Source organism: Elephas maximus, chromosome 4 (assembly GCF_024166365.1).
Source record: "Elephas maximus indicus isolate mEleMax1 chromosome 4, mEleMax1 primary haplotype, whole genome shotgun sequence".
Lineage (NCBI taxonomy): Eukaryota > Metazoa > Chordata > Mammalia > Proboscidea > Elephantidae > Elephas > Elephas maximus.
The window spans coordinates 50,604,684-50,625,132 of record NC_064822.1 but is presented as its reverse complement, the minus strand read 5'-3'; the positions used below and the strand labels follow the sequence as shown (position 1 = coordinate 50,625,132).

The 20,449-nt window shown below is 38.8% G+C and overlaps 1 protein-coding gene across 1 annotated transcript in view; it reads left to right on the top strand.

Moving 5' to 3' along the window:
- The window catches only part of ITIH2 (inter-alpha-trypsin inhibitor heavy chain 2), a 43,711-nt gene extending 25,871 nt beyond the window's left edge, over window positions 1-17,840 (top strand). The window contains exons 12-21 of the mRNA XM_049881479.1: window positions 254-435; window positions 1,316-1,501; window positions 1,882-2,021; window positions 4,406-4,575; window positions 7,769-7,903; window positions 13,632-13,745; window positions 14,149-14,347; window positions 15,087-15,259; window positions 16,143-16,254; window positions 17,693-17,840. Of these exons, the coding sequence (XP_049737436.1) occupies window positions 254-435; window positions 1,316-1,501; window positions 1,882-2,021; window positions 4,406-4,575; window positions 7,769-7,903; window positions 13,632-13,745; window positions 14,149-14,347; window positions 15,087-15,259; window positions 16,143-16,254; window positions 17,693-17,840 (1,559 nt within the window). The remainder of the gene's footprint in view (window positions 1-253; window positions 436-1,315; window positions 1,502-1,881; window positions 2,022-4,405; window positions 4,576-7,768; window positions 7,904-13,631; window positions 13,746-14,148; window positions 14,348-15,086; window positions 15,260-16,142; window positions 16,255-17,692) is intronic.
- The last annotated feature ends 2,609 nt before the right edge of the window (window positions 17,841-20,449 follow it).

Below are 20,449 nucleotides of genomic sequence, written 5' to 3'. Positions count from 1 at the left end.
CACCCAACAACAAGAACATTGGTGTACATTTGTTTCCAGTATGTTACTATCCCCAATAATGTTGCCATATACTATTGCCCACATTTCATTTCAATATGTATGAGTGCATCAATCTAGAAGTCAAATTAATAAGTTAAAGGGTAAATGCATTTTTAATGTCAACAAATTGTGCCACCTGCCCTACATGGATTTTCCACAAACTTTATAATATTGTTTCCTTATTCCTTTCCTTTCTGTTAACCAACAACTTTAGGAGAACTTAAATTGTCAAAAATTCAGAAAAATGTGAAGCAGAACATACGAGACAATATCTCTTTGTTCAGTTTGGGGATAGGATTTGATGTTGACTATGACTTTTTGAAGAGACTCTCCAATGACAATCGTGGAATTGCTCAAAGGATTTATGGGAACCAGGACACTTCTTCCCAGCTCAGGGTAACACTTTTGTCCTGTTTTTTTTCTTTTTCTTCATTCAAAATCATCCAACTAGGACTATCTAATGCCTAAGAGAAGATGGCCAAATTTCAAATTTGACTCCAATTGTCATGATTTTCAGCCATATTTTGTCACACAAGGAAAGTGTTCTAATTCCTTTCTCACCCACCCTCTCCCTACTTATATTTCTGCATTAACGGTGAGCTGTGAAACCGTGTGAAACCGTAAAGCAGTGGTTACTCACATCTGTACTCCCTGAACAAAAGTTCCCAGGGCACTATCAAAGCTTCTTGTTGCTCGCCAGTCCTGCCAAGCAACTGGTCCTCCTACTCATCACGGCCACCTATTTCCCTTTTAAAGTGCATTGTCATCTTTGATATTAATGTTGCATAATGTCAGGTCAAACTATGGCCTTTAAGTTTCTGTTAATATAAAGGATATGAATTACTCATTTAATTTGACGAAATAAATGAGAAAAAATATGTAGAAGAAGAAGATCACACATTACCCTGTTTTCTGTCAATGCCAAGCACCATGTTTGATGTAAGGGATGAGGTTTAATTTAAGGAATAGCAATCCAACTGACTTTTCTTAGTATGCATGTCCATGAGTTTTTCGGGTTGGTCCTAACAGGAAGAAAAAAAAGTGATGTGCTCTTAAATCAAGAGTAATGCTCTTGACAATCTTCATCGTCTTTATGTCTCAGTTTTTTCAGCTGATAAGTATGAGAATTCTTCCTAGTGTCATAGGTTTCCACAGAGATCCTGTGGAAACCAACTAAGAGATATCTGCTAAACATTTGAAGAATTTCAGAGAAAAGTGCTTGTGATCTATAAAGTGATAGGAAAATAATGATCTTTCTGATTTTCATGAATTGTAGAAATTCTACAACCAGGTCTCCACTCCACTGCTCCGGAATATTCAGTTCAACTATCCCGATACAGCAGTAACGGATGTCACTCAAAACAGTTTCCATAACTATTTTGGAGGCTCGGAGATTGTGGTAGCAGGAAAAGCTGACCCTACAAAATTGGAGCAAATACAGAGCATTATCACGGCGACTTCGGTATTTCTGCTTCTCTGCTTAATCTAAAAATACTAATTGGTCCCTCGGATACAATCCATCTTGCATACTAACAGGCTAGTAATCTCCATTCCAAGAATGATGTATATAGAATAAAAGTAATAAGTCAAGGAGAAGGTATGAGAATATTTATGCCATTTTCCCAACTCTTCTGTAAATCTTACCTTTTTCATCCTAAACCCAGTGTCAACTCTGGAGGTACGTACTTACTTCCCTGATAGAGGTTCTGTCTTCCATTTATTTTGTATTCCCCTTGAAGTGCACAGTACCCTGATTCACTCACTGTAGATCCTAAAAAAATATGTTAACTATTAACTATAATCCTGCTCCCCGGGTGTCTTTCAACTCAATTTTTATCATAGGCCAGCACGGACCTAGTCTTGGAAAAGGCAGCTGAAATGGGTGGCTTGGAGGACTTTCTATCAAAAGACAAGCATGCAGATCCTGATTTCACCAAGAAATTGTGGGCCTATCTAACAATCAACCAACTTCTAGCTGAGCGGTAAGAAGAAAGAAGTCCACACCACAGGGATTTGCAAAAGTGCAACTTTTACTTTGAAAATTTGAATATACTACAAGAGTTTGCAACCAAGAAAGGGAGCAGCAAAAGGGCAAATATTGTACGATCCCACTTATGTGAAATATGGAGAAGAGATGAAAGTTTATTATGGTTACCAGGGACTGAGGACAGAGAGGAATGGGAATTATTGCTAAAGGGGTACTGAGTTTCTCTTTGGGGTGCTAAAAAAGCCTCTGGAAATGGACAGGAGTGATGGTAGCACAATATGGTGAATGTGATTGATGTCACTAAATTGTACACTTAAAAATGGTAGAAGTGGCAAACTTTTTTTCTTTTACTGTACATGTCTACATTCTACCCTTCTCAAACTTAGGTTCCCTGTTACCAGCTTTCCTGTCCCCTCCTGTCTTCTTGTCCTTGCCACTGGGCTGGTGTGCCCCTTTAGTTTCGTTTTGTTTTATGGGCTTATTTAACCTTTGGCTGAAGGGTGAACCTCAGGAGTGGCTTCATTACTGAGCTAAAATGGTGTCTGGGGGTCCATACTCTTGGGGATTTCTCCAGGCTCTGTCAGGCCAGTAAGTCTGGTCTGTTTTTGTGAGTTAGAATTTTGTTCTACATTTTTCTCCAGCTCAGTCTGGGACCCTCTATTGTGATCCTTGTGAGAGCAGTCAATGATGTTAGCTGGGCAGCATCTAGTTGTGCTAGACTCCATCTGGTGGAGACGTAGTACTTGTGGTCCATTAGTCCTCTGGGCTAATCTTTCCCTTGTGTCTTTGGTTTTCTTCATTCTCCCTTGCTCCAGACGCAGTTAGACTAGCAGAGTATCTTAGATGGCCACTCACAAGCCTTTAAGACCCCAGACACTACACACCAAAGTAGAACATAGAACATTTTCTTTATAAATTATGTCATACCACTTGAGCTAAATGTTCCCTGGGACCATGGTCCCCAGAGCCCTCAGCCCAGTAATTTGGCCCTCAGGGAGTTTGGAAGTGTCTATGGAGTTTCCATGACCCTGCCCTGGACAAGCTGTGCCGGCCTCCCCGGTATTGTGTACTGTCCCACACTTAACCAATAAAGTGGCAAACTTTTTGTTGTATGTATTTTACCACACACACACAAAAAGAAAGGCAGTAGGGTTTGGATTAAATTTTTCCATTGGTTATAAGCCATTTGGTGGCACCTTGGAGGCACAGTGGTTAAATGCTCAGCCACTCCACAGGAGAAAGATGTAGCAGTTTGCTCCTATAAAGATTTATAGCTTTAGAAACCCAGTGGGGCAGTTCTACTCTGTCTACTCTCACGAGTTGGAGTGGACTCGACGGCAATGAGTTTTTTAATTTTAGTTTATAAGCCATTTAAGTGGGAATGAAGCTGGGTTCAACTCTTTTATCTTTTTTATTAAGGCATAATATACAGAAAGTATGTGACAGACATTAATCTTAAGTGTACAGTTTGATGAATTTTTATATATCACCCACGTAATCACTACCCAGATCCAGATACAGAATGCTTCCATCACTTCTGAAGGTCCCCTTGTACCTCTTCCCACGCACTACCCCCAGTCCCTCTCCCCACAGTAGAAGCCACTATACTGACTTCCATCACCATCAGTTAGTTTTGCATGTTGCCGAACTTCATATAATCATGCAATTTGTACTCTTTTGTTTCTGGCTTCTTTTGCTCAATATGATGCCTGTGAGATTCATCCACGTTTCTGTGTTTATCAGTAGTTTGTGTATGTTCACTCTTAAAGACAGGTTACTATCCAGAGAGGAATCTAGAATTATGATGATCATAAAAGGAAAGCTCTTTAAAGGTCACCTATTTCATCTCTGGCCTCTCAGCTGAGCTGCATTTAAACTCTCCAGCATAAGAACGATATTGCTAATACATGGTTCTTACATCACACGCATCAGATTGATGTGGGAAATTGATAAAAAAAAATTACCCTCCCTCAGCCCCACCCCACTTATTAGATCACCTTAGATCTATCTTCTCAGGAAGATATAGTCATCTGAACTAAGTTAGAAGAGTGAAATATGGTTGTGTAACTGAACTCACAATGAAAATCCATGATATCACAAAGAAAAGCTTACATGAGGTTGTAAACTGTGGCTTTGAAATAAGTGAGAAATCTCCCTGTCCTTTTTACAGACGCACACTGACTGTCTTTTAGTCATATGGCAAACCACTATGAAAGTTAAATATTGATTTTTTTTTTAAATCAATCTCTTGAGACCTCATTGCTAGATAAAATCCTAAGTGTCATGAAGCCAATTAGTTCTTCGCTTGTAGCCCACCAGGGTCCTAGTTGAACAATGGATGAAGTAATGATCCATAATGTCTGTATTTCCTGCATACAGAAGCCTGGCTCCTACAGCTGCGGCGAAAAAGGAAATTACAAAAACCATCCTGGAGATGTCTCTGGAACATCATATTGTGACCCCATTCACTGCAATGGTGATCGAGAATGACGCTGGGGATGAGCGGATGCTGGCAGACTCTCCCCAACATGATCATTCTTGCTGTTCAGGTCAGTGTTTCTGGCTGGTGGAGAAATACTACAGGACAGTTTCCTTGCCCTGTGTTGTATCCCAGAGCCTCTGCTTCTCTCCCAGCCCAACTTACCTGGTGGCCCTAGGTCCATGCTACTTTGTGTCCAGCTGTCTCTATTGGTTGACTTTGGTGATGGTTGATTGCTATGGTCTTTGAACATTTTTGCTCACAAATTCACTAAAAGAATTTTGAAAACCTATGTATCCCATCACACATTTTAAATCAAAATGCTTGCTGAAAGTGAAGAGGGCTTGAAGCACTTACTAATGAAGATCAAAGACTACGGCCTTCAGTATGGATTACACTTCAATTTAAAGAAAACAAAAATCCTCACACCTGGACTAAATAACATCATGATAAATGGAGAAAAGACAGAAGCTGTCAAGGATTTCATTTTACTTGGATTTGCCATCAATGCCCAGGGAAGCAGGAGTCAAGAAATCAAACGACGCATTGCATTGGGCAAATCTGCTGCAAAATACTTCTTTAAAGTGTTGAAAAGCAAAGATGTCATTTTGAGGACTAAGCTGCACCTGATCCAAGCCATGGTATTTTCAGTCACCTTATATGCACGCAAAAAACTGGACAATGAATAAGGAAGAGTGAAGAAGAATTGACACCTTTGAATTGTGGTGTTGGCGAAGAACAACGAATATATATATATTCCGTGGACTGCCAGAAAAATTGGCAACTCTGGTGGCGTAGTGGTTAAGAGTTCGGCTGCTAACGAAAACATCAGCAGTTTGAATCCACCAGTCGCTGTTTGGAAACCCTGTGGGGCAGTTCTACTCTGTCCTATAGGGTCGCTATGAATTGGAATTGACTCAATGGCAACGGGTTTTTTTGGCCAGAAGAATGAACAAATCATTATAAAGGGAGAAAAGATTGAAGTTGTCAAGGATTTCATTTTACTTGGAGCAGTCAAGAAATCAAAAGGCGCATTGCATTGGGCAAATCTGCTGCAAAGGACCTCTTTAACGCATTGAAAAGCAAAGATGTCACCTTGAAGACTAAGGTGCATCTGACCCAAGCCATGGTATTTTCAATCGCATCGTATGCATGTGAAAGCTGGACAATGAATAAGGAAGACCGAAGAAGAGCTTATGCCTTTGAATTGTGGTGTTGGCGAAGAATATTGGATATACCATGGATTGCCAAAAGAATGAACAAATCTGTCTTGGAAGAAGTCCAGCCAGAATGCTCCTTAGAGGCAAGGGTGGCGAGACTGCATCTCGCATACCTTGGACATGTTGTCAGGAGGGATCAGTCCCTGGAGAAGGACATCATGCTTGGCAGAGTACAGGGTCAGCGGAAAAGAGGAAGACCCTCAATGAGGTGAATTGACACAGTGGCTGCAACAATGAGCTCAAGCATAACAACGATTGTAAGGATGGGGTCAGGACCGGCAGTGTTTTGTTCTGTTGTGCGTATGGTCACTGTGAGTCAGAACCGACTTGACGTCACCTAAAAACAACAACATCAGCTAACAACTGGGGCCCAACTCCAAATTTGTTGAAAACAAAGAATAGAAAATCATCTGATTTGCAGAACGATTTGTTACCCCGTCATTACAGTCATTCCATTTCTTGGCATTACACCAATATTTCAAATTGACGCTTAATTGGGGGATGGTTTTTGGTGAAAGGCGGTGGGGAAGGGCATACTTTCCTTGCAAACTAGGAGAAGGGTGGTTGTGAAATGGTTTTCTTAGAAGATAGGATATGTGAGAGCTGAGAATTAAGAAATTGCCTTAACCGAGAGACAGAAAGGGCCACATAAACCAGAGACTCCATCAGCCTCAGACCAGAAGAACTACAAGGTGCCTGGCTACCACCAATGACTGCCCTGACAGGGAACACAACAGAGTCCCTGATGGAGCAGGAGAAAAGTGGGATGCAGAACTCAAATTCTAGTAAAATGACCAAACTTAATGGTCTGACTGAGATTGGAGGGACCCCAGAGGACATGGTCCTCAGACTCTCTCTGTTAGCCCAAAACTAAAACTGTTCCCAAAGCCAACTCTTCAGACAAAAGATTAGACTGGACTATAAGACATAAAATGATACTGATGAGGAGTGAGCTTCTTAGCTCAAGTAGACACCGGAGACTATGTGGGCAGCTCCTGTCCAGAGGCAAGATAAGAAGGTAGAGGGGAACCGGAGCTGGTTGAGTGGACACAGAAAATACAGGGTGGAGAGGAGGAGTATGCTGTCGCATTATAAAAAAAAAAAAAAAACTGCATTATAGGGACAGAAAATAGGGTCACATAACAATACGTGTATAAGTTTTTGTCTGAGAAACTGACTTCAGTTGTAAACTTTCACTTAAAGCACAACTTTAAAAAGGCAGGAAAAAAAATTGCTTTAAAGATATTCATGTTCTCTGCGTCCTGTGGAAAGTCTCCAGGAACCCCCAGGGGTACACACACCCCAGTTCAGAAGCCCTCTAGTTTATTAGATTCTTTTCTTCTTCTCTTTCTCAGTGACTAGTCCTACTGAAACATACTCTTGAGAATGACATGCATATGCTGGAGGGATCATTTTCGGCATGTTTTATTTTGTTAAAGTGAGTTGCCAAGTTTACAGTACTGGTCTAGGGCTTAAGGAACTCTGACTTCTGATGTCCTAGTTGTGATCACCTAGAACTTAAACAGTTAAAGTTATCCAGGTAGAATTAAACCTTGGGGAACTTGCGTTTGTTTCTCAAAACAGGGAGACTGACCGTATATCTGAAAAGAAAATGAACTTTTTGTATGTAAAATGTCTCCCACTAGTAGAGGAACCTTATTGGGAAACTAAGTTGTTCAGATGGTTGTACAGTAAGTAAATAAGGATAGGTCTAAGAAGATGCCTACAGTAATCTAGGACTTCTCCTGGGCTGGACTGGACATTATCTCCCGGCCTGTGCTGAAGGCAAGAGTCCCTTTCTTCCCTAACCTCTGTGGAGTGGTTCCTGCAACCTCAGGTCCTGAACTCTAGTGAGGACTGTGTAGCAGACCCACACAGTGTGATGTCTGAGGGAACCAGAAGAAGGAGGGTTCTGGAATAAAAATAGAAGAACACATTAGCTGAGAACCTCTGGGAGCTTCTTAGAAGAGATTCTTAAAATTGTAAGCAGTTTCCATAGACATGTAACCCTAGAAACTAATGAATACGGGTTTTTCTACACAGGTGCTCTGTATTATGGCAGCAAAACTGCTGCAAGTTCCATCCCGCCTTGGGCCAATGCTTCGCCAACACCAGAGATCCCACTGCACGCAAGGGGAGCTCCAGTGCTTGAGACAACTCCTCTCCATGTGATAAGAGGTAAAAAGACCTTTGACCCCTGCTTTCACATCCCAAACCTCAATCTGATCATAATCTTGTGGAGCATTTATGTACATTAATATAATCACACTGTCCCAGTAAACTAGGTGATTTTTATAGGCATCACTGCCTTCCACTGAAGAAGATAGCTCCATTTCCAAATGTATGAGGAGAGCCTTCTGGAACGGAAGAGAGGATCCTCTCCCGCGGGGTGGGTCAATGGGGCATCAATGGAAAGGACACTCCCTTTGGGGTTTATACCACCTGGGTTAACTTGAGCAAGTTATTTAATGTTTCTGCACTTCATTTCCTTCATATTGAAAATAGGCATGATGACACTTACACAGCTAGGTGGTTAATTAAAAGCTAAACTTTCTTTAAAGCGCTAGCACATAATTGTCACACAATAAAAAAAAAAATAGATGGATGTTATTATTAAAAATAGGAGCTATATGTCTTATGATCAAAATCACTTTAATGTTTGCTATATAGCCACATATTATTATTATTATTAATAGTGTATAAACAGTTCTGGTTTTTCTTGGTCTTAAGTAAGCCTTTCTACAAATGATTTCAGTAGGTGGTCTGTATAGTGAATAGGGTAAACTGAAAGCCAGGAAAACATATTTCCTTGAGAGTTTTGATGGCTGTGGCTTCTTTGCTCAATAGCAGGTTTCTCAGCCCTCCAATGTCAACCTCTCCAGTGTTTTCCCTCTCAACTAGTGTGACAGAGGAGCTGCCTGGAGGAAATGGAAGAGAGAGTGTCACCTCTCACATTCCTAGATCCTAGTATTGCTAGTGGCATTTTTCCTAAAGAGATTACAGTCAGTTAACAATGAGAAAGCCTGTGGAAAGCCTGTGCATCCTTTCTTTTCCTTCTTCTTCTCCTTTCTTTGGAAAGAAGTGTTTTTGTGTTGTTAGGTACCATCCAGTCAGTTCTGGCTGGCAGCAACTTTTTGTACAACAGAATAAACACTGCTGGGTCCTGTGCCATCCTCACAATCATAACTATGTTTGTGCTCTTTGTTGAGCCACTGTGTCAGTCCATCTCTTTGAGGGTCTTCGTTTTTTCTGCTGACCCTCTACTTTACCAAGCATGATGTCCTTCTCCAGGGACTGATCCCTCCTGATAGTATATCCAAAGTACATGAGATAGTCTCACCATCCTTGCTTTGAAGGAGCATTCTGACTGTACTTCTTCCAAGACAGATTTGTTCATTCTTCTGGCCAAAAAAACCCATTGCCATTGAGTCAATTCCAATTCATAGCGGCCCTATAGGACAGAGTAGAACTGCCCCATAGGGTTTCCAAACAGCGACTGGTGGATTCAAACTGCTGATGTTTTCGTTAGCAGCCGAACTCTTAACCACTACGCCACCAGAGTTGCCAATTTTTCTGGCAGTCCACGGAATATATATATATTCGTTGTTCTTCGCCAACACCACAATTCAAAGGTGTCAATTCTTCTTCACTCTTCCTTATTCATTGTCCAGTTTTTTGCGTGCATATAAGGTGACTGAAAATACCATGGCTTGGATCAGGTGCAACTTAGTCCTCAAATGACATCTTTGCTTTTCAACACTTTAAAGAAGTATTTTGCAGCAGATTTGCCCAATGCAATGCGTCGTTTGATTTCTTGACTCCTGCTTCCCTGGGCATTGATGGCGAATCCAAGTAAAATGAAATCCTTGACAGCTTCTGTCTTTTCTCCATTTATCATGATGTTACTTATTTAGTCCAGGTGTGAGGATCTTTGTTTTCTTTAAATTGAAGTGTAATCCATACTGAAGGCGTAGTCTTTGATCTTCATTAGTAAGTGCTTCAAGCCCTCTTCACCTTCAGCAAGCAAGACTGTGCCATCTGCATAACACAGGTTGATAATGAGTCTTCCTCCAATCCTGATGCCACTTTCTTTTTCAAATAGTCCTACTTCTCGGATTATTTGCTCAGCATACAGATTGAATAAGTACAGTGAAGGGATACAACCCTGAGATACACCTTTCCTGACATTAGAAAGAAATAAGTTTCAATATTCAAAGAGAGAGCATGTCCCTCTCCCTACAGGAAGATCTGAAGTACCAGCTTAATTTGGGTTTTTAAAATTTACATACAAGGGTAGCTTGTGTTATGCTTAGTAATAGGCGGCATTTCTAGACTGCCTGGAATATAAACTCTTCTATCAGGAAATGCTCAGAACTGGTTTCTCAAGAAGATTGTATACTCACCACTCACCAAACATCGTAACAGAGAAAACTTAGCAAGGACTTTTAATAGACGTTTAAAGTGATTTCATCTCACCCCTATGACTTATCTCTAAAATTATTTTTTGTGGGTCCTAAGTGATCTGCTTCTTCACTCTTTCATAGGCCGTAATCATCCATAAAGGAGCCCTGGTGGTGCGATGGTTAAGCATTCAGCTGCAGTTTGAATCCACCAGTGACTCCCAGGGAGAAAAGACTTGGTGATCTGCTCCTGTAAAAATTACAACCTACGAAACCCTGTAGGGCTGTTCTCCTCTGTCACATGGGGTCACTATGAGTGAGAATTGACTCTACAGCACACAACAATAATAACAATCATTCATACAACCACCCTTCAGCTCTCTTACCTCATCACTCCTGGCTATGAAGCCAACAAGGGACTCTGCATTTAACTTTCAGTTAAAAACGGCAACCTTAAGCTGCACCTACGAGTAGGGAATCTAGGTGGCAGATTACTGTGTTTGCACAGTAGCTATTTTTTATTACACCTTTCCCTAATGAGTAGCTGCTAAGAGCAAGAGACTACTGCAATGACATGTGAGTGAGCCACTTAAACAGTCACTTTATAAAATAAAACTTCTGTAGAAAAATGTACAGATAGAGTTTATTTGTAAATATTCTTCTTACACTCTCCCTACTTCTTCCAAAAAGAATGCAGAGTCCCCTCAGAGTTTCTAGTCTGCACTGTATGATGCAGTAAAAAGGACAATGCCTTGAGAATCAGGCAGTACTTGGGTCCAACTCTGTCCACGTGACCTTGGGGGTGCACTGAAAACTCTCTGGGTCTCAGTTAGTCCACTTATAAAATGGGGATGATAATAGCTCCCCTGTAGTGTTGGATGCTAACTGAAAAGTCAGTGGTTAGAACCCACCAGCCCCTCCATGGGAGAAAGACCTGGTAATCTGCTTCCATAAAGATTACAGCTTATGAAACCCTATGAGGCAGTTCTACTCTGTCATATAAAAAAAAAATAAAAACCCACATAAGTTGGGATTGACTCAACAGCACACGACAACAGCAACAGGGTTGTTATGTGGTAAGTTCCTGGCACCTAGTAGGAGCTCAATAAACACTGGGTAGTCTTGTGCCCATAAAATTAGGCCTTAAGAATATATGAAGTTAGTCATGGGGATACTCAAGCTACTTTCAACCTAATCAGAATTTAAGGTTACACGGGCTAACTTAAATATGACATTTCATTTCTTTTGCTTGGAATTATATCAAGTATGGTATACTTGTATGGTAGAACTAACTATTTCTTGCTTATCAGAAGATCTGGTGGGATTTTGGCTTTGGCCAACTAAAATGGCAATATCAATCATTATTTTTAATAAAAGCAATTTCCTTCAAACAAAATATTTCAAAACACCATATTTGTGTAAATAAAGGAGGAGGATATTGTAAAAAGATGGTCTTTTTTGACTTAAAAAAGAAATGGCTAAGAACCTCTGTTCTCCATTTTAATGATGCCCTCTAAAGCCCAGCTCCAACACAAAATCAATTAACCAAATATTTATTGACGAAGCACGACGTTGGTGGTGTGCTGGATGCCAAAAAGCATAAGATTTTGTTCCTGTCCTGAATCAGTTTATACTCTTTCAAATTATAAAATACACACTTGAAAATGAATGAGTACAACATATCAGGGTGGTCGGGAGCATGGGCTTGTAATCAGATAGCTTGAGTCTGAATCAGCCCTGCCACTTACTAATTCTGTGCTGTGACCTCGGCCAAGTCACATAACATCTCTGCAAAGTTACAGCAAGAACGAATTGAGTTAATATTTGCAAGGGGTTTTGCAATAACACCTAGAAAACAGTAACTTTTCATTGGATGGTAGCCTACTCTTCCTTTTTTTTTTTTTCTCAGAAAACACAACCATTGCATTTCTGCATTTCTCTCCAGTTCAAACCTTCCACTTCAATCCCTTCAGTTACTAAGACTAGAAACCTGGTAGCATTGAGTTCTTCCTCTCCACTCAGTTACCAAAAAAAAAAAAAAAAATCTGCTGCCATTGAGTTGATTCCGACTCATAGTGACCCTATAGGACAGAGTAGAACTGCCCCATAGGGTTTCCAAGGAGCGCCTGGCAGATACGAACTGCTGACGTTTTGGTTAGCAGCTCTAGCTCTTAACTGCTACGCCACCAGGATTTCCACTCTGTTAGCAGATGTTGTGGGCTCTACTGAAATATCTCTGGGACTTTTCCTCCCTTACCAACCTCATTCATTATCAGCTCTTGAGTTTAATATTTCTTGCCTTCATTACTACTTTAAAAAAAAAAAAAAAAAAACTACTTTAGCTACTAATAATTTTCCTATGTCTACTTCTTAGTACTTTATTTATAGTACTGCCAGTAATTTTCTTAAAATGAGGGTCAAGTCATGTCAACATTTATTCCCAAAAACCTTTAATAGCTACCCAACAGAGTAAAAGCCCATTCTTTAGCATGGTATTCAAGGATCTCTATGATTTAGTTTTAGTCTTAGCTTTTTTTCTTCATCCTTCAAGAATCCACCTTCCAGCCACATTAAGCTACTTTTCTAAACAAGTCGCAAACTTTTCTGCCTCCCTGCCTTTCCTCATCCTGTCCATTTGGCATAGATTATCTTTTCCTTTTTAGTCTTATGTCTTCCCCTCTTCTCCTCCTACCTTCAAGACTTAGTTCAAAAGCCAACTCCTTCACAAGTCCCTTCACAGTTTGACTAGGTGGAATTAACCGTTCATTCATCTTCATTCTCACGGCATTTTGCTTAGGACATTATTGTACCATTTACATTATTGTATCTTACATTAGTGGTTATATCTTCCTCTTTCACAAAATTATTACACTCTTGAAGGTACAGGCCATGACTTACTTATAATTGCATCAAACATTGTCTAATTTAGTGTTTTTCTCATAGTCTTTTTTTTTTTTTTCCCTCACCAAATATTCGGTGGGTGGTTAAATAGATAGATAAATATCAGGAACAATTAGCCTGGATAATTGTGTCCTGGGAATAAAGGGGGGTTCTCTTGGGATTAGCTTGATTCTTCATTGCTCTTGGACTCAATTAGTGTTAGCCTGTACATTAATAAATGATATTGTATCCCCTTTATTTTTCTGCACTGTGTATGGCTACTTAAAAAAAAAAAAAAACTATCATCTGTCTGTCTATGTATCATGTGTTTCTTATTCCTGTGTCTTACTCATTTTTATCTTTGTTATTGTTTCTGTGTCTCACACAACCCATATGTGATAGCTACACAATAAATATCCACTGTATTTATTAAATAACATAAATCTTTAGTGGTGGCTCCATGAGGAAAGGACTATGGCGTGCGGACCGCTGGGTCCTCAATGCTAGAATAGTACCTAGCACATATTAGAAACAAAATAAATATTTGTTCTTGCTAAAAATGTTCAGGAATAAATACTGTTTAAAACCAGTATTGTCTGTTTTTATTTTCCTTGTATGTTTTCCAGTTGAAAATGACCCACACTTCATCATTTACCTTCCAAAAAGCCAAAAGAATATTTGTTTCAATATTGACTCAGAACCTGGAAAAATCCTCAGCCTGGTTTCTGATCCAGAATCAGGTAAAATAAAAAGAAACTACATCTGAATCAAAGAAAAACTGAAAACTGCCATATTTCACTGTCTTCTTTTTTTCTTTCTCACCTTAAATGAAGTCCCATGTATTTCAAACTCCAATAATTAGTGAGAAATTAATTATAAACACATTCCTAAGTATTTTGAACTGTTACAGGTAAAATATTCTCCTTGAATAAGTAGATCTTATTGTGATATAACTAAATTATAACATATATCCCTATAAAATAAGAGTTACAAGAGAAAAATATTATTTAAATTCTGAAGCAAAATAATAACAATAATTCTCCCATATTGCCATGTTTTATAAATTTGAATTACGGTGCATACACACTCTCATACACATAATGGCACACAAGAGGGAAAAAAACTTTTTTTTTTTTTCTGTAGGGATTTTGGTCAATGGTCAGCTCATTGGTGCCAAGAAGCCCAAGAACAATAAACTAAACACCTATTTTGGAAAGCTGGGATTTTATTTCCAAAGTGAAGACATGAAAATAGAAATCAGCACTGAGAACATTACCCTGACTCGTGGTTCTCATGTGTCCATCTTGTCCTGGGCTGACACAGTGCATGTCATTAATCAAAGGCAAGTATTATCACATTGGAATTAGGACTTGTCCTTGACAAATGACTCCATAAATAAACCCAGGCATTACCAACACAAACACAGAACTTAAAATCACCATTTTAAATATTAGGAAGCCAAAGTTCAGAAAAATGTTATTTACCCAATACCCTGCTGCCTGGCAGCAGGGACCATGTGTTTTGTTCACCATTGTGCCTCAGTGTTTAGCCTTGTGACTGGCATCTAGTAAGTACTCAATAAATATGTGTTGGTAAGTAAATTAATTCATCAGCTGGAATTCACAGCAGATTCTATGTCAGAGAGTGTGCTTGGAAACAGTGATTATGTCTTATACGTACTACTTACCTTCTCAATTAACCTGTTGCCATCGAGTCGATCTCAACTCATAGCAACCTTATAGGATAGAGTAGAACTACCCCATAGGGTTTCCAAGGAGTGGCTGGTGGGTTTGAACTGCTGACCTTTTGGTTAGTAGCCAAACTCTTAACCACTGCGCACCAGGGCTCCATCTTCCCAATTAGTATCTGTTAACTGATTACTCATATACAAACATATCAATTGACATAATTTTAGACCTGGGAGCTAAAACAGCAACATGCCATAGCAATCACATTGTAAAGCTCTAGAGATCCGCTGGAATTGTACTAGGAGGAATGGAGAGTTCATATTAGGGACGAGAAGAACAACTTTCTAAGAGTCTGTTCTGGAATGGTCAATTCCATTTTGACTTTCACACTAGGGTGCTTGTCTCAGTGAAGAAAGAAAAAACTGTGACTATCACCCTGGATAAAGAGATGTCCTTTTCTGTTTTACTTCATCGTGTTTGGAAGAAGCATCCAATCAATGTAGACTTTTTGGGGATCTACATTCCCCCTACAAACAAGTTTTCACCTAATGCACATGGACTAATAGGTAAAGTATCAACCATCTGGCAAGTGTGGGTAACACTTTGGGCTTTAACAGCTTTAGGTGACAGTGGTTAGAAATGATAGGTCGGAGCTCAGGGAGGACCTAACATAACTGTGCAGGGTGACTCAGGAATGCTATAGCCAGGACTGTCTGCTATTCCAGACAAGGTTTTCCTAGAACCAGAATTTCATAATCACAAATGGAAATGTTAAGAGAAACCTAAAATCCAAATGAGTTGCTGTCCAGCTGATTCTGACTCGTGGCGACCCCATGTGTTTCAGAGTAGAATTGTCCTCCATAGGGTTTTCAATTGCTCTGATCTTTTGGAAGTAGGTCACCAGGCCTTTCTTCCAAGACACCTCTGGGTGAATTTGAACTGCCAACATTTCAGTTAGTAGCCAAACATCACCCAGGCTGCCATGTTAAGAGAAGGGAAAGATAAATGGAACAGATAAACTTTAAGTCTTAAGTCAAAAAATTTTTTTTTTAATGGAAGAGAGCTTATCTGTTTTAGGAAGTCTCGTGATGCCAAGTGGGGCATCAACTTTCCTTAGTTTTCTAGGAATGGTTAAAACTTCAGATTTCTATGATTTGAGACATGCTTTCAGGTGCTAGCTTTCATTCCCCTCCCAGCAGGACTTCCATTTTACTTGTAGTCTTGGAGGATCAATCTCATATATAAAATAACTATGAGGGAAACAGCATGGAGTTGCTCTGGGAAAGGAACCCGTCCCTCACATAGTTGCTCCCTTTTCCTCTCAGCATGGCTTTCTACCCTAGAAATTCTAGAGGGAGGACCAAAGTGTAGCTTGGATTAAATGAGGAACCTGTCTTTTTATTTAACCATGGATTAAATGTAATAAGTGCCTGGACTTTGTTTCATTAGGCCAGTTCATGCATGAGCCTGAGATACACATTTTCAATGAGAGACCGGGAAAGAACCCTAAGAAGCCAGAGGCAAGCATGGAAGTGAAAGGACAAAAGCTGACTGTCACCAGGTAGGACTCAACACATACAGAAGTAACAAAAAGGAGTCCTGTTTGGACTGGACCTACATAGCAAAGTGCAAGAGCAAGAAAAGCTGTCTTAAGCATTACCTCCCTCAAACTAAACAATTCATTAGAAATTGACATGTACATACTTTTGCATATTGACACTGCAGGTAGTTAATCTTTAAATGCAAATAATGACTAGATATAGAATTATGTGTCATCAAATGCCAAGACCAATAAGCGTATTAATCAGTCATTCTCATTTGCGTACATTAGAAGCCCTATGGTAACAAATTGGGTAATAGGAAAGTTGGGTCCAAGGAGGGAATTATAAAAATTGCTATGTACCATGGTGCTTGAGAATGAATGTAATTTTTATGTAAGACCAGAACCTTCTTTTTGAGTATATATCTACTGAAGTCATTTTTGAGTACCTTTTCTTACACAAACCATACCCATAATGCTTCATTTTGAAATGAGAACATAGACACTTGAAAAGTATTGAGTGTAAAACTCTTATAAATCTTTCTAATTTTCCCCAGTTGTCTCACATCTAATTTGATATACTTTTTAGCATTTTTTTTGCCTTTTTAGAGTTTTTACAAAGCAACTGACTTTGCTAACTCTAATGACACAAATGTCATTGACTTCCATATACTTAGACCATATTATACTACAATAACAATTAAATCACACAATTACAGTAAGAATAGCCACAAAAATCATTTTATTAAACAAAAATACTTTTAGTGAGCATCCACTCAACTGGTATCAGCAGACTAGAGAGTAGCCAATGCATTAGTGAGCATGTTTTAAAGAAGAAATAGTGTACATCAATTAATAATAACAATAATGACGTTGGTAAAAGAGCATCTATTATATGCTACTGTCAAAGGCAAATGTTGGGCCACCATTTCATCTACTGGAGCACTTCATGATACATAACTGAAACTGAGTTGGCCTGTGGGCTATGCACAATTATATACTTTTAAGGTTCCTTAATGGCAGTATGTCACAAACTTTTCAAATCATTGGCTTCTTTATCCTCCAGTGGAGAACATGAATTTGCTCACAAATAGCTGGCATTATGCAAAAACAAAACATCCATAAAGTAAAGGTAAGAGGCATCTCAGGTTCATTCTTCACATAACATTTTAAGGTGAGCCCACTATACTTTGGAGTTTTGTTCTTGCCTTCTTTCCTTCAGTTTTTTTTTTTTTTTTTTCCTGGTAAAGCCCATATTGTTATTATCTCTATAGGGGTTATTTGAATTATCTAAGGATGAAATGCTTGTTCTCTGTCCTTCCAACACTAATCTCCAGACTCTGATATTTCACATGACTTAGAAAGCAGGCATGGATGGGGAGAGGAACACGTGGTGATAGATGCCAGGCTAACCATGCTTTGGTCTCTCCCCTGACCATGCATATCATTTTCCTTACAGAGGCTTACAAAAAGACTACAGAACAGATACAGTATTTGGAACTGATGTTCCCTGCTGGTTTGTGCACAACAGTGGAAAAGGTTTCATCGATGGACATTACAAGGATTACCTCGTGCCTCAGCTCTATAGCTATCTCAAATGGCCTTAAAGGTTTATAAATAAAGTTTGGGAAATTACTTGTATAAATACAATTTTTCTGCCACTGTGCAGTCATTCTTTAGTTTGAATAATTAGAAACTAACCACACATAACAGTAGTTTATAAAAAACCTGTTAAATATCTAAAGAAAATGTTTTGCAAAGAAGCCTTAGGATTTTTTTTTTTTTTGCCTTTTCAACTGCTACGGGGTGTTAATCGAGCTAATGCAGAAGAAAGTTGGCCTCCAGACAGAGCCCTAGATTTGGCATTTCCTATGATGGTTTCACTATTGTCGAGCGTCAGTTCCTCAGCCTTGCCAGTTGAGTACATTTTTATGCTATCAATTATACGGGAAGTTCAATTATAAGAGTGTTAGTTGGTGAGCATGAAATGAGAACAAGAGGTTACCTGATCTTAGTTGTTTTGCAGCTCATGTTGAAGTCCTGACACCCCTTAGGGATAGCCCTGTCAAGGTACCTGTGATGCTCCAATATGCTTAGCCAAGGTTTCCTCCATAGTGCCGGCCCCTTTTTAGTCCACAATGTCTCAGTTGACCAACCTCATTCTATTCAGTCATTCTCCAGGTCAGATATAATAAAATTGGGTAGGTTTCTGCCTATTAAATTATAATCACATAAGAGCCCTGATTCCCTGAAATCATTAAAAGATCACCTAGGAGATTTTGTTGCTCCCCAACTCTTTACATGTTTAAAATCTGATGGTTAATTGCATACAGTGTTAATATTACTAAATGAATTCTGAGAGAACCATAGTTCGAAATTCTCTGGAAGCCTCCGGTCTGTGAACCAAAGTTCATACAAATTTACCATATCTTGACCACAGTCTTCCTTAGTACTCTTTGTAGTCCTTTTGTATTTAAACAATTCCTAAGAATAATGCCACATTTACATTTTAAACCTTATATTAGACTTTATTTAAAAATAATTTAATAACTTAGGATTTGATATGATTAATAAACTATGGTGAATTTTGGTGAAAAGGTGCAAGTCTGATCCATTAAAATTCTTTGTTTATAACTTTAAAAATAAATATACTTTAAAAGGTCAAATTGCACTTTTAAAACGAGTTTTAAAGGTTCATTTTCATGAAGTTTTTTTCCCATAATTTGGTAAAGATCATTTTTCATTTTAGAAAGTAGATGAAATTCCCTCTTTTTGCACATACCCAACCCATATTTGAAACAAACAAACAAACAAAAAAAGAAAGTGATTGTCTTTTGGCTTAATTGTGGAAGATTAAAGAATTCTGATTATTCCATAAAGGTAACTTCATTACTGAAGTGGTAAATGGCATTGCTCTTTAGCTTCATTCTTTTCTCCAAAAATTGGTCACCTATAACACATTAAAAATAAAGCAAACCAAACCACTATATCTTTTCCATCTGCTATTTCAAAAATACTAATCTCGAAATGCTAATATTTAACACAAATGTCTAAAGTGGGTTCTTATAATTATTACTTGGTAAAACTCTTGATTTAAAACTTCTACCCTTATATATAAGCTTAGTTTGACTCCTCACAGTGCTCAGTTGTTTTTAAAATAATGGCGAAAATCTTGGGGTTTATATTCAGGATACTGGACAACTGAGGCTTATTTAAAAAAAAGCTAGATATAAAATCAAATCCATATATGACTCAAATTATCAAAATTTTATTAATTGCTGCTGTTTTGAAATTCATTACCTGTAAGAAATTTTTACTGTTCACCTGTGTCCCTCTATGAACCTTTCCTAAATAACCAATTTTGAGTTCCAAATGAATAATCCATTTTGAATATCAAATGAAGGAATCTAATTAATGGAAATACTTTCTTGGTTAGTTTCTGAAGGTATCGCTCAGTGATAAAGAAAAACAACTTGACAATGACTTGTATTATGTTTGATTATTCCTTGGAGCACCTTACCACCCATTGGTAGTTCATCGATATTGAAATTTGTATAGAATAGTGGTATTTAGGAAGACATATTAACAACCTGCGCTATGCAGACGACACAATTTTGCTTGCTGAAAGTGAAGAGGACTTGAAGCACTTACTGATGAAGACAAAGACCATAGCCTTCAGTATGGATTACACTCCAACATAAAGAAAACAAAAATCCTCACAACTGGACCGATAAGCAACATCATGATAAACAGAGAAAAGATTGAAGTTGTCAAGGATTTCATTTTACTTGGATCCACAATCAACAGCCATGGAAGCAGCAGTCAAGAAATCAAAAGACGCATTGCATTGGGCAAAACTGCTGCGAAAGACCTCTCTGAAGTGTTAAAAAGCAAAGATGTCACCTTGAAGATTAAGGTGCGCCTGACCCAAGCCATGGTGTTTTCAACTGCCTCATATGTATACAAAAGCTGGACAATGAATAAAGAACACTGAAGGAGAACTGGCACCTTTGAATTGTGGTGTTGGCAAAGAATATCGAATATACCATTGATTGCCAGTAGAAAGAACAAATTTATCCTGGAAGAAGTATAGCCAGAATGCTCCTTAAAAGCAAGGACTGCGAGGCTTTATCTCATGTACTTTGGACATGTTATCAGGAGGGATCAGTCCCTGGAGAAGGACATCATGCTTGGTAAAGTAGAGGGTCAGTGAAAA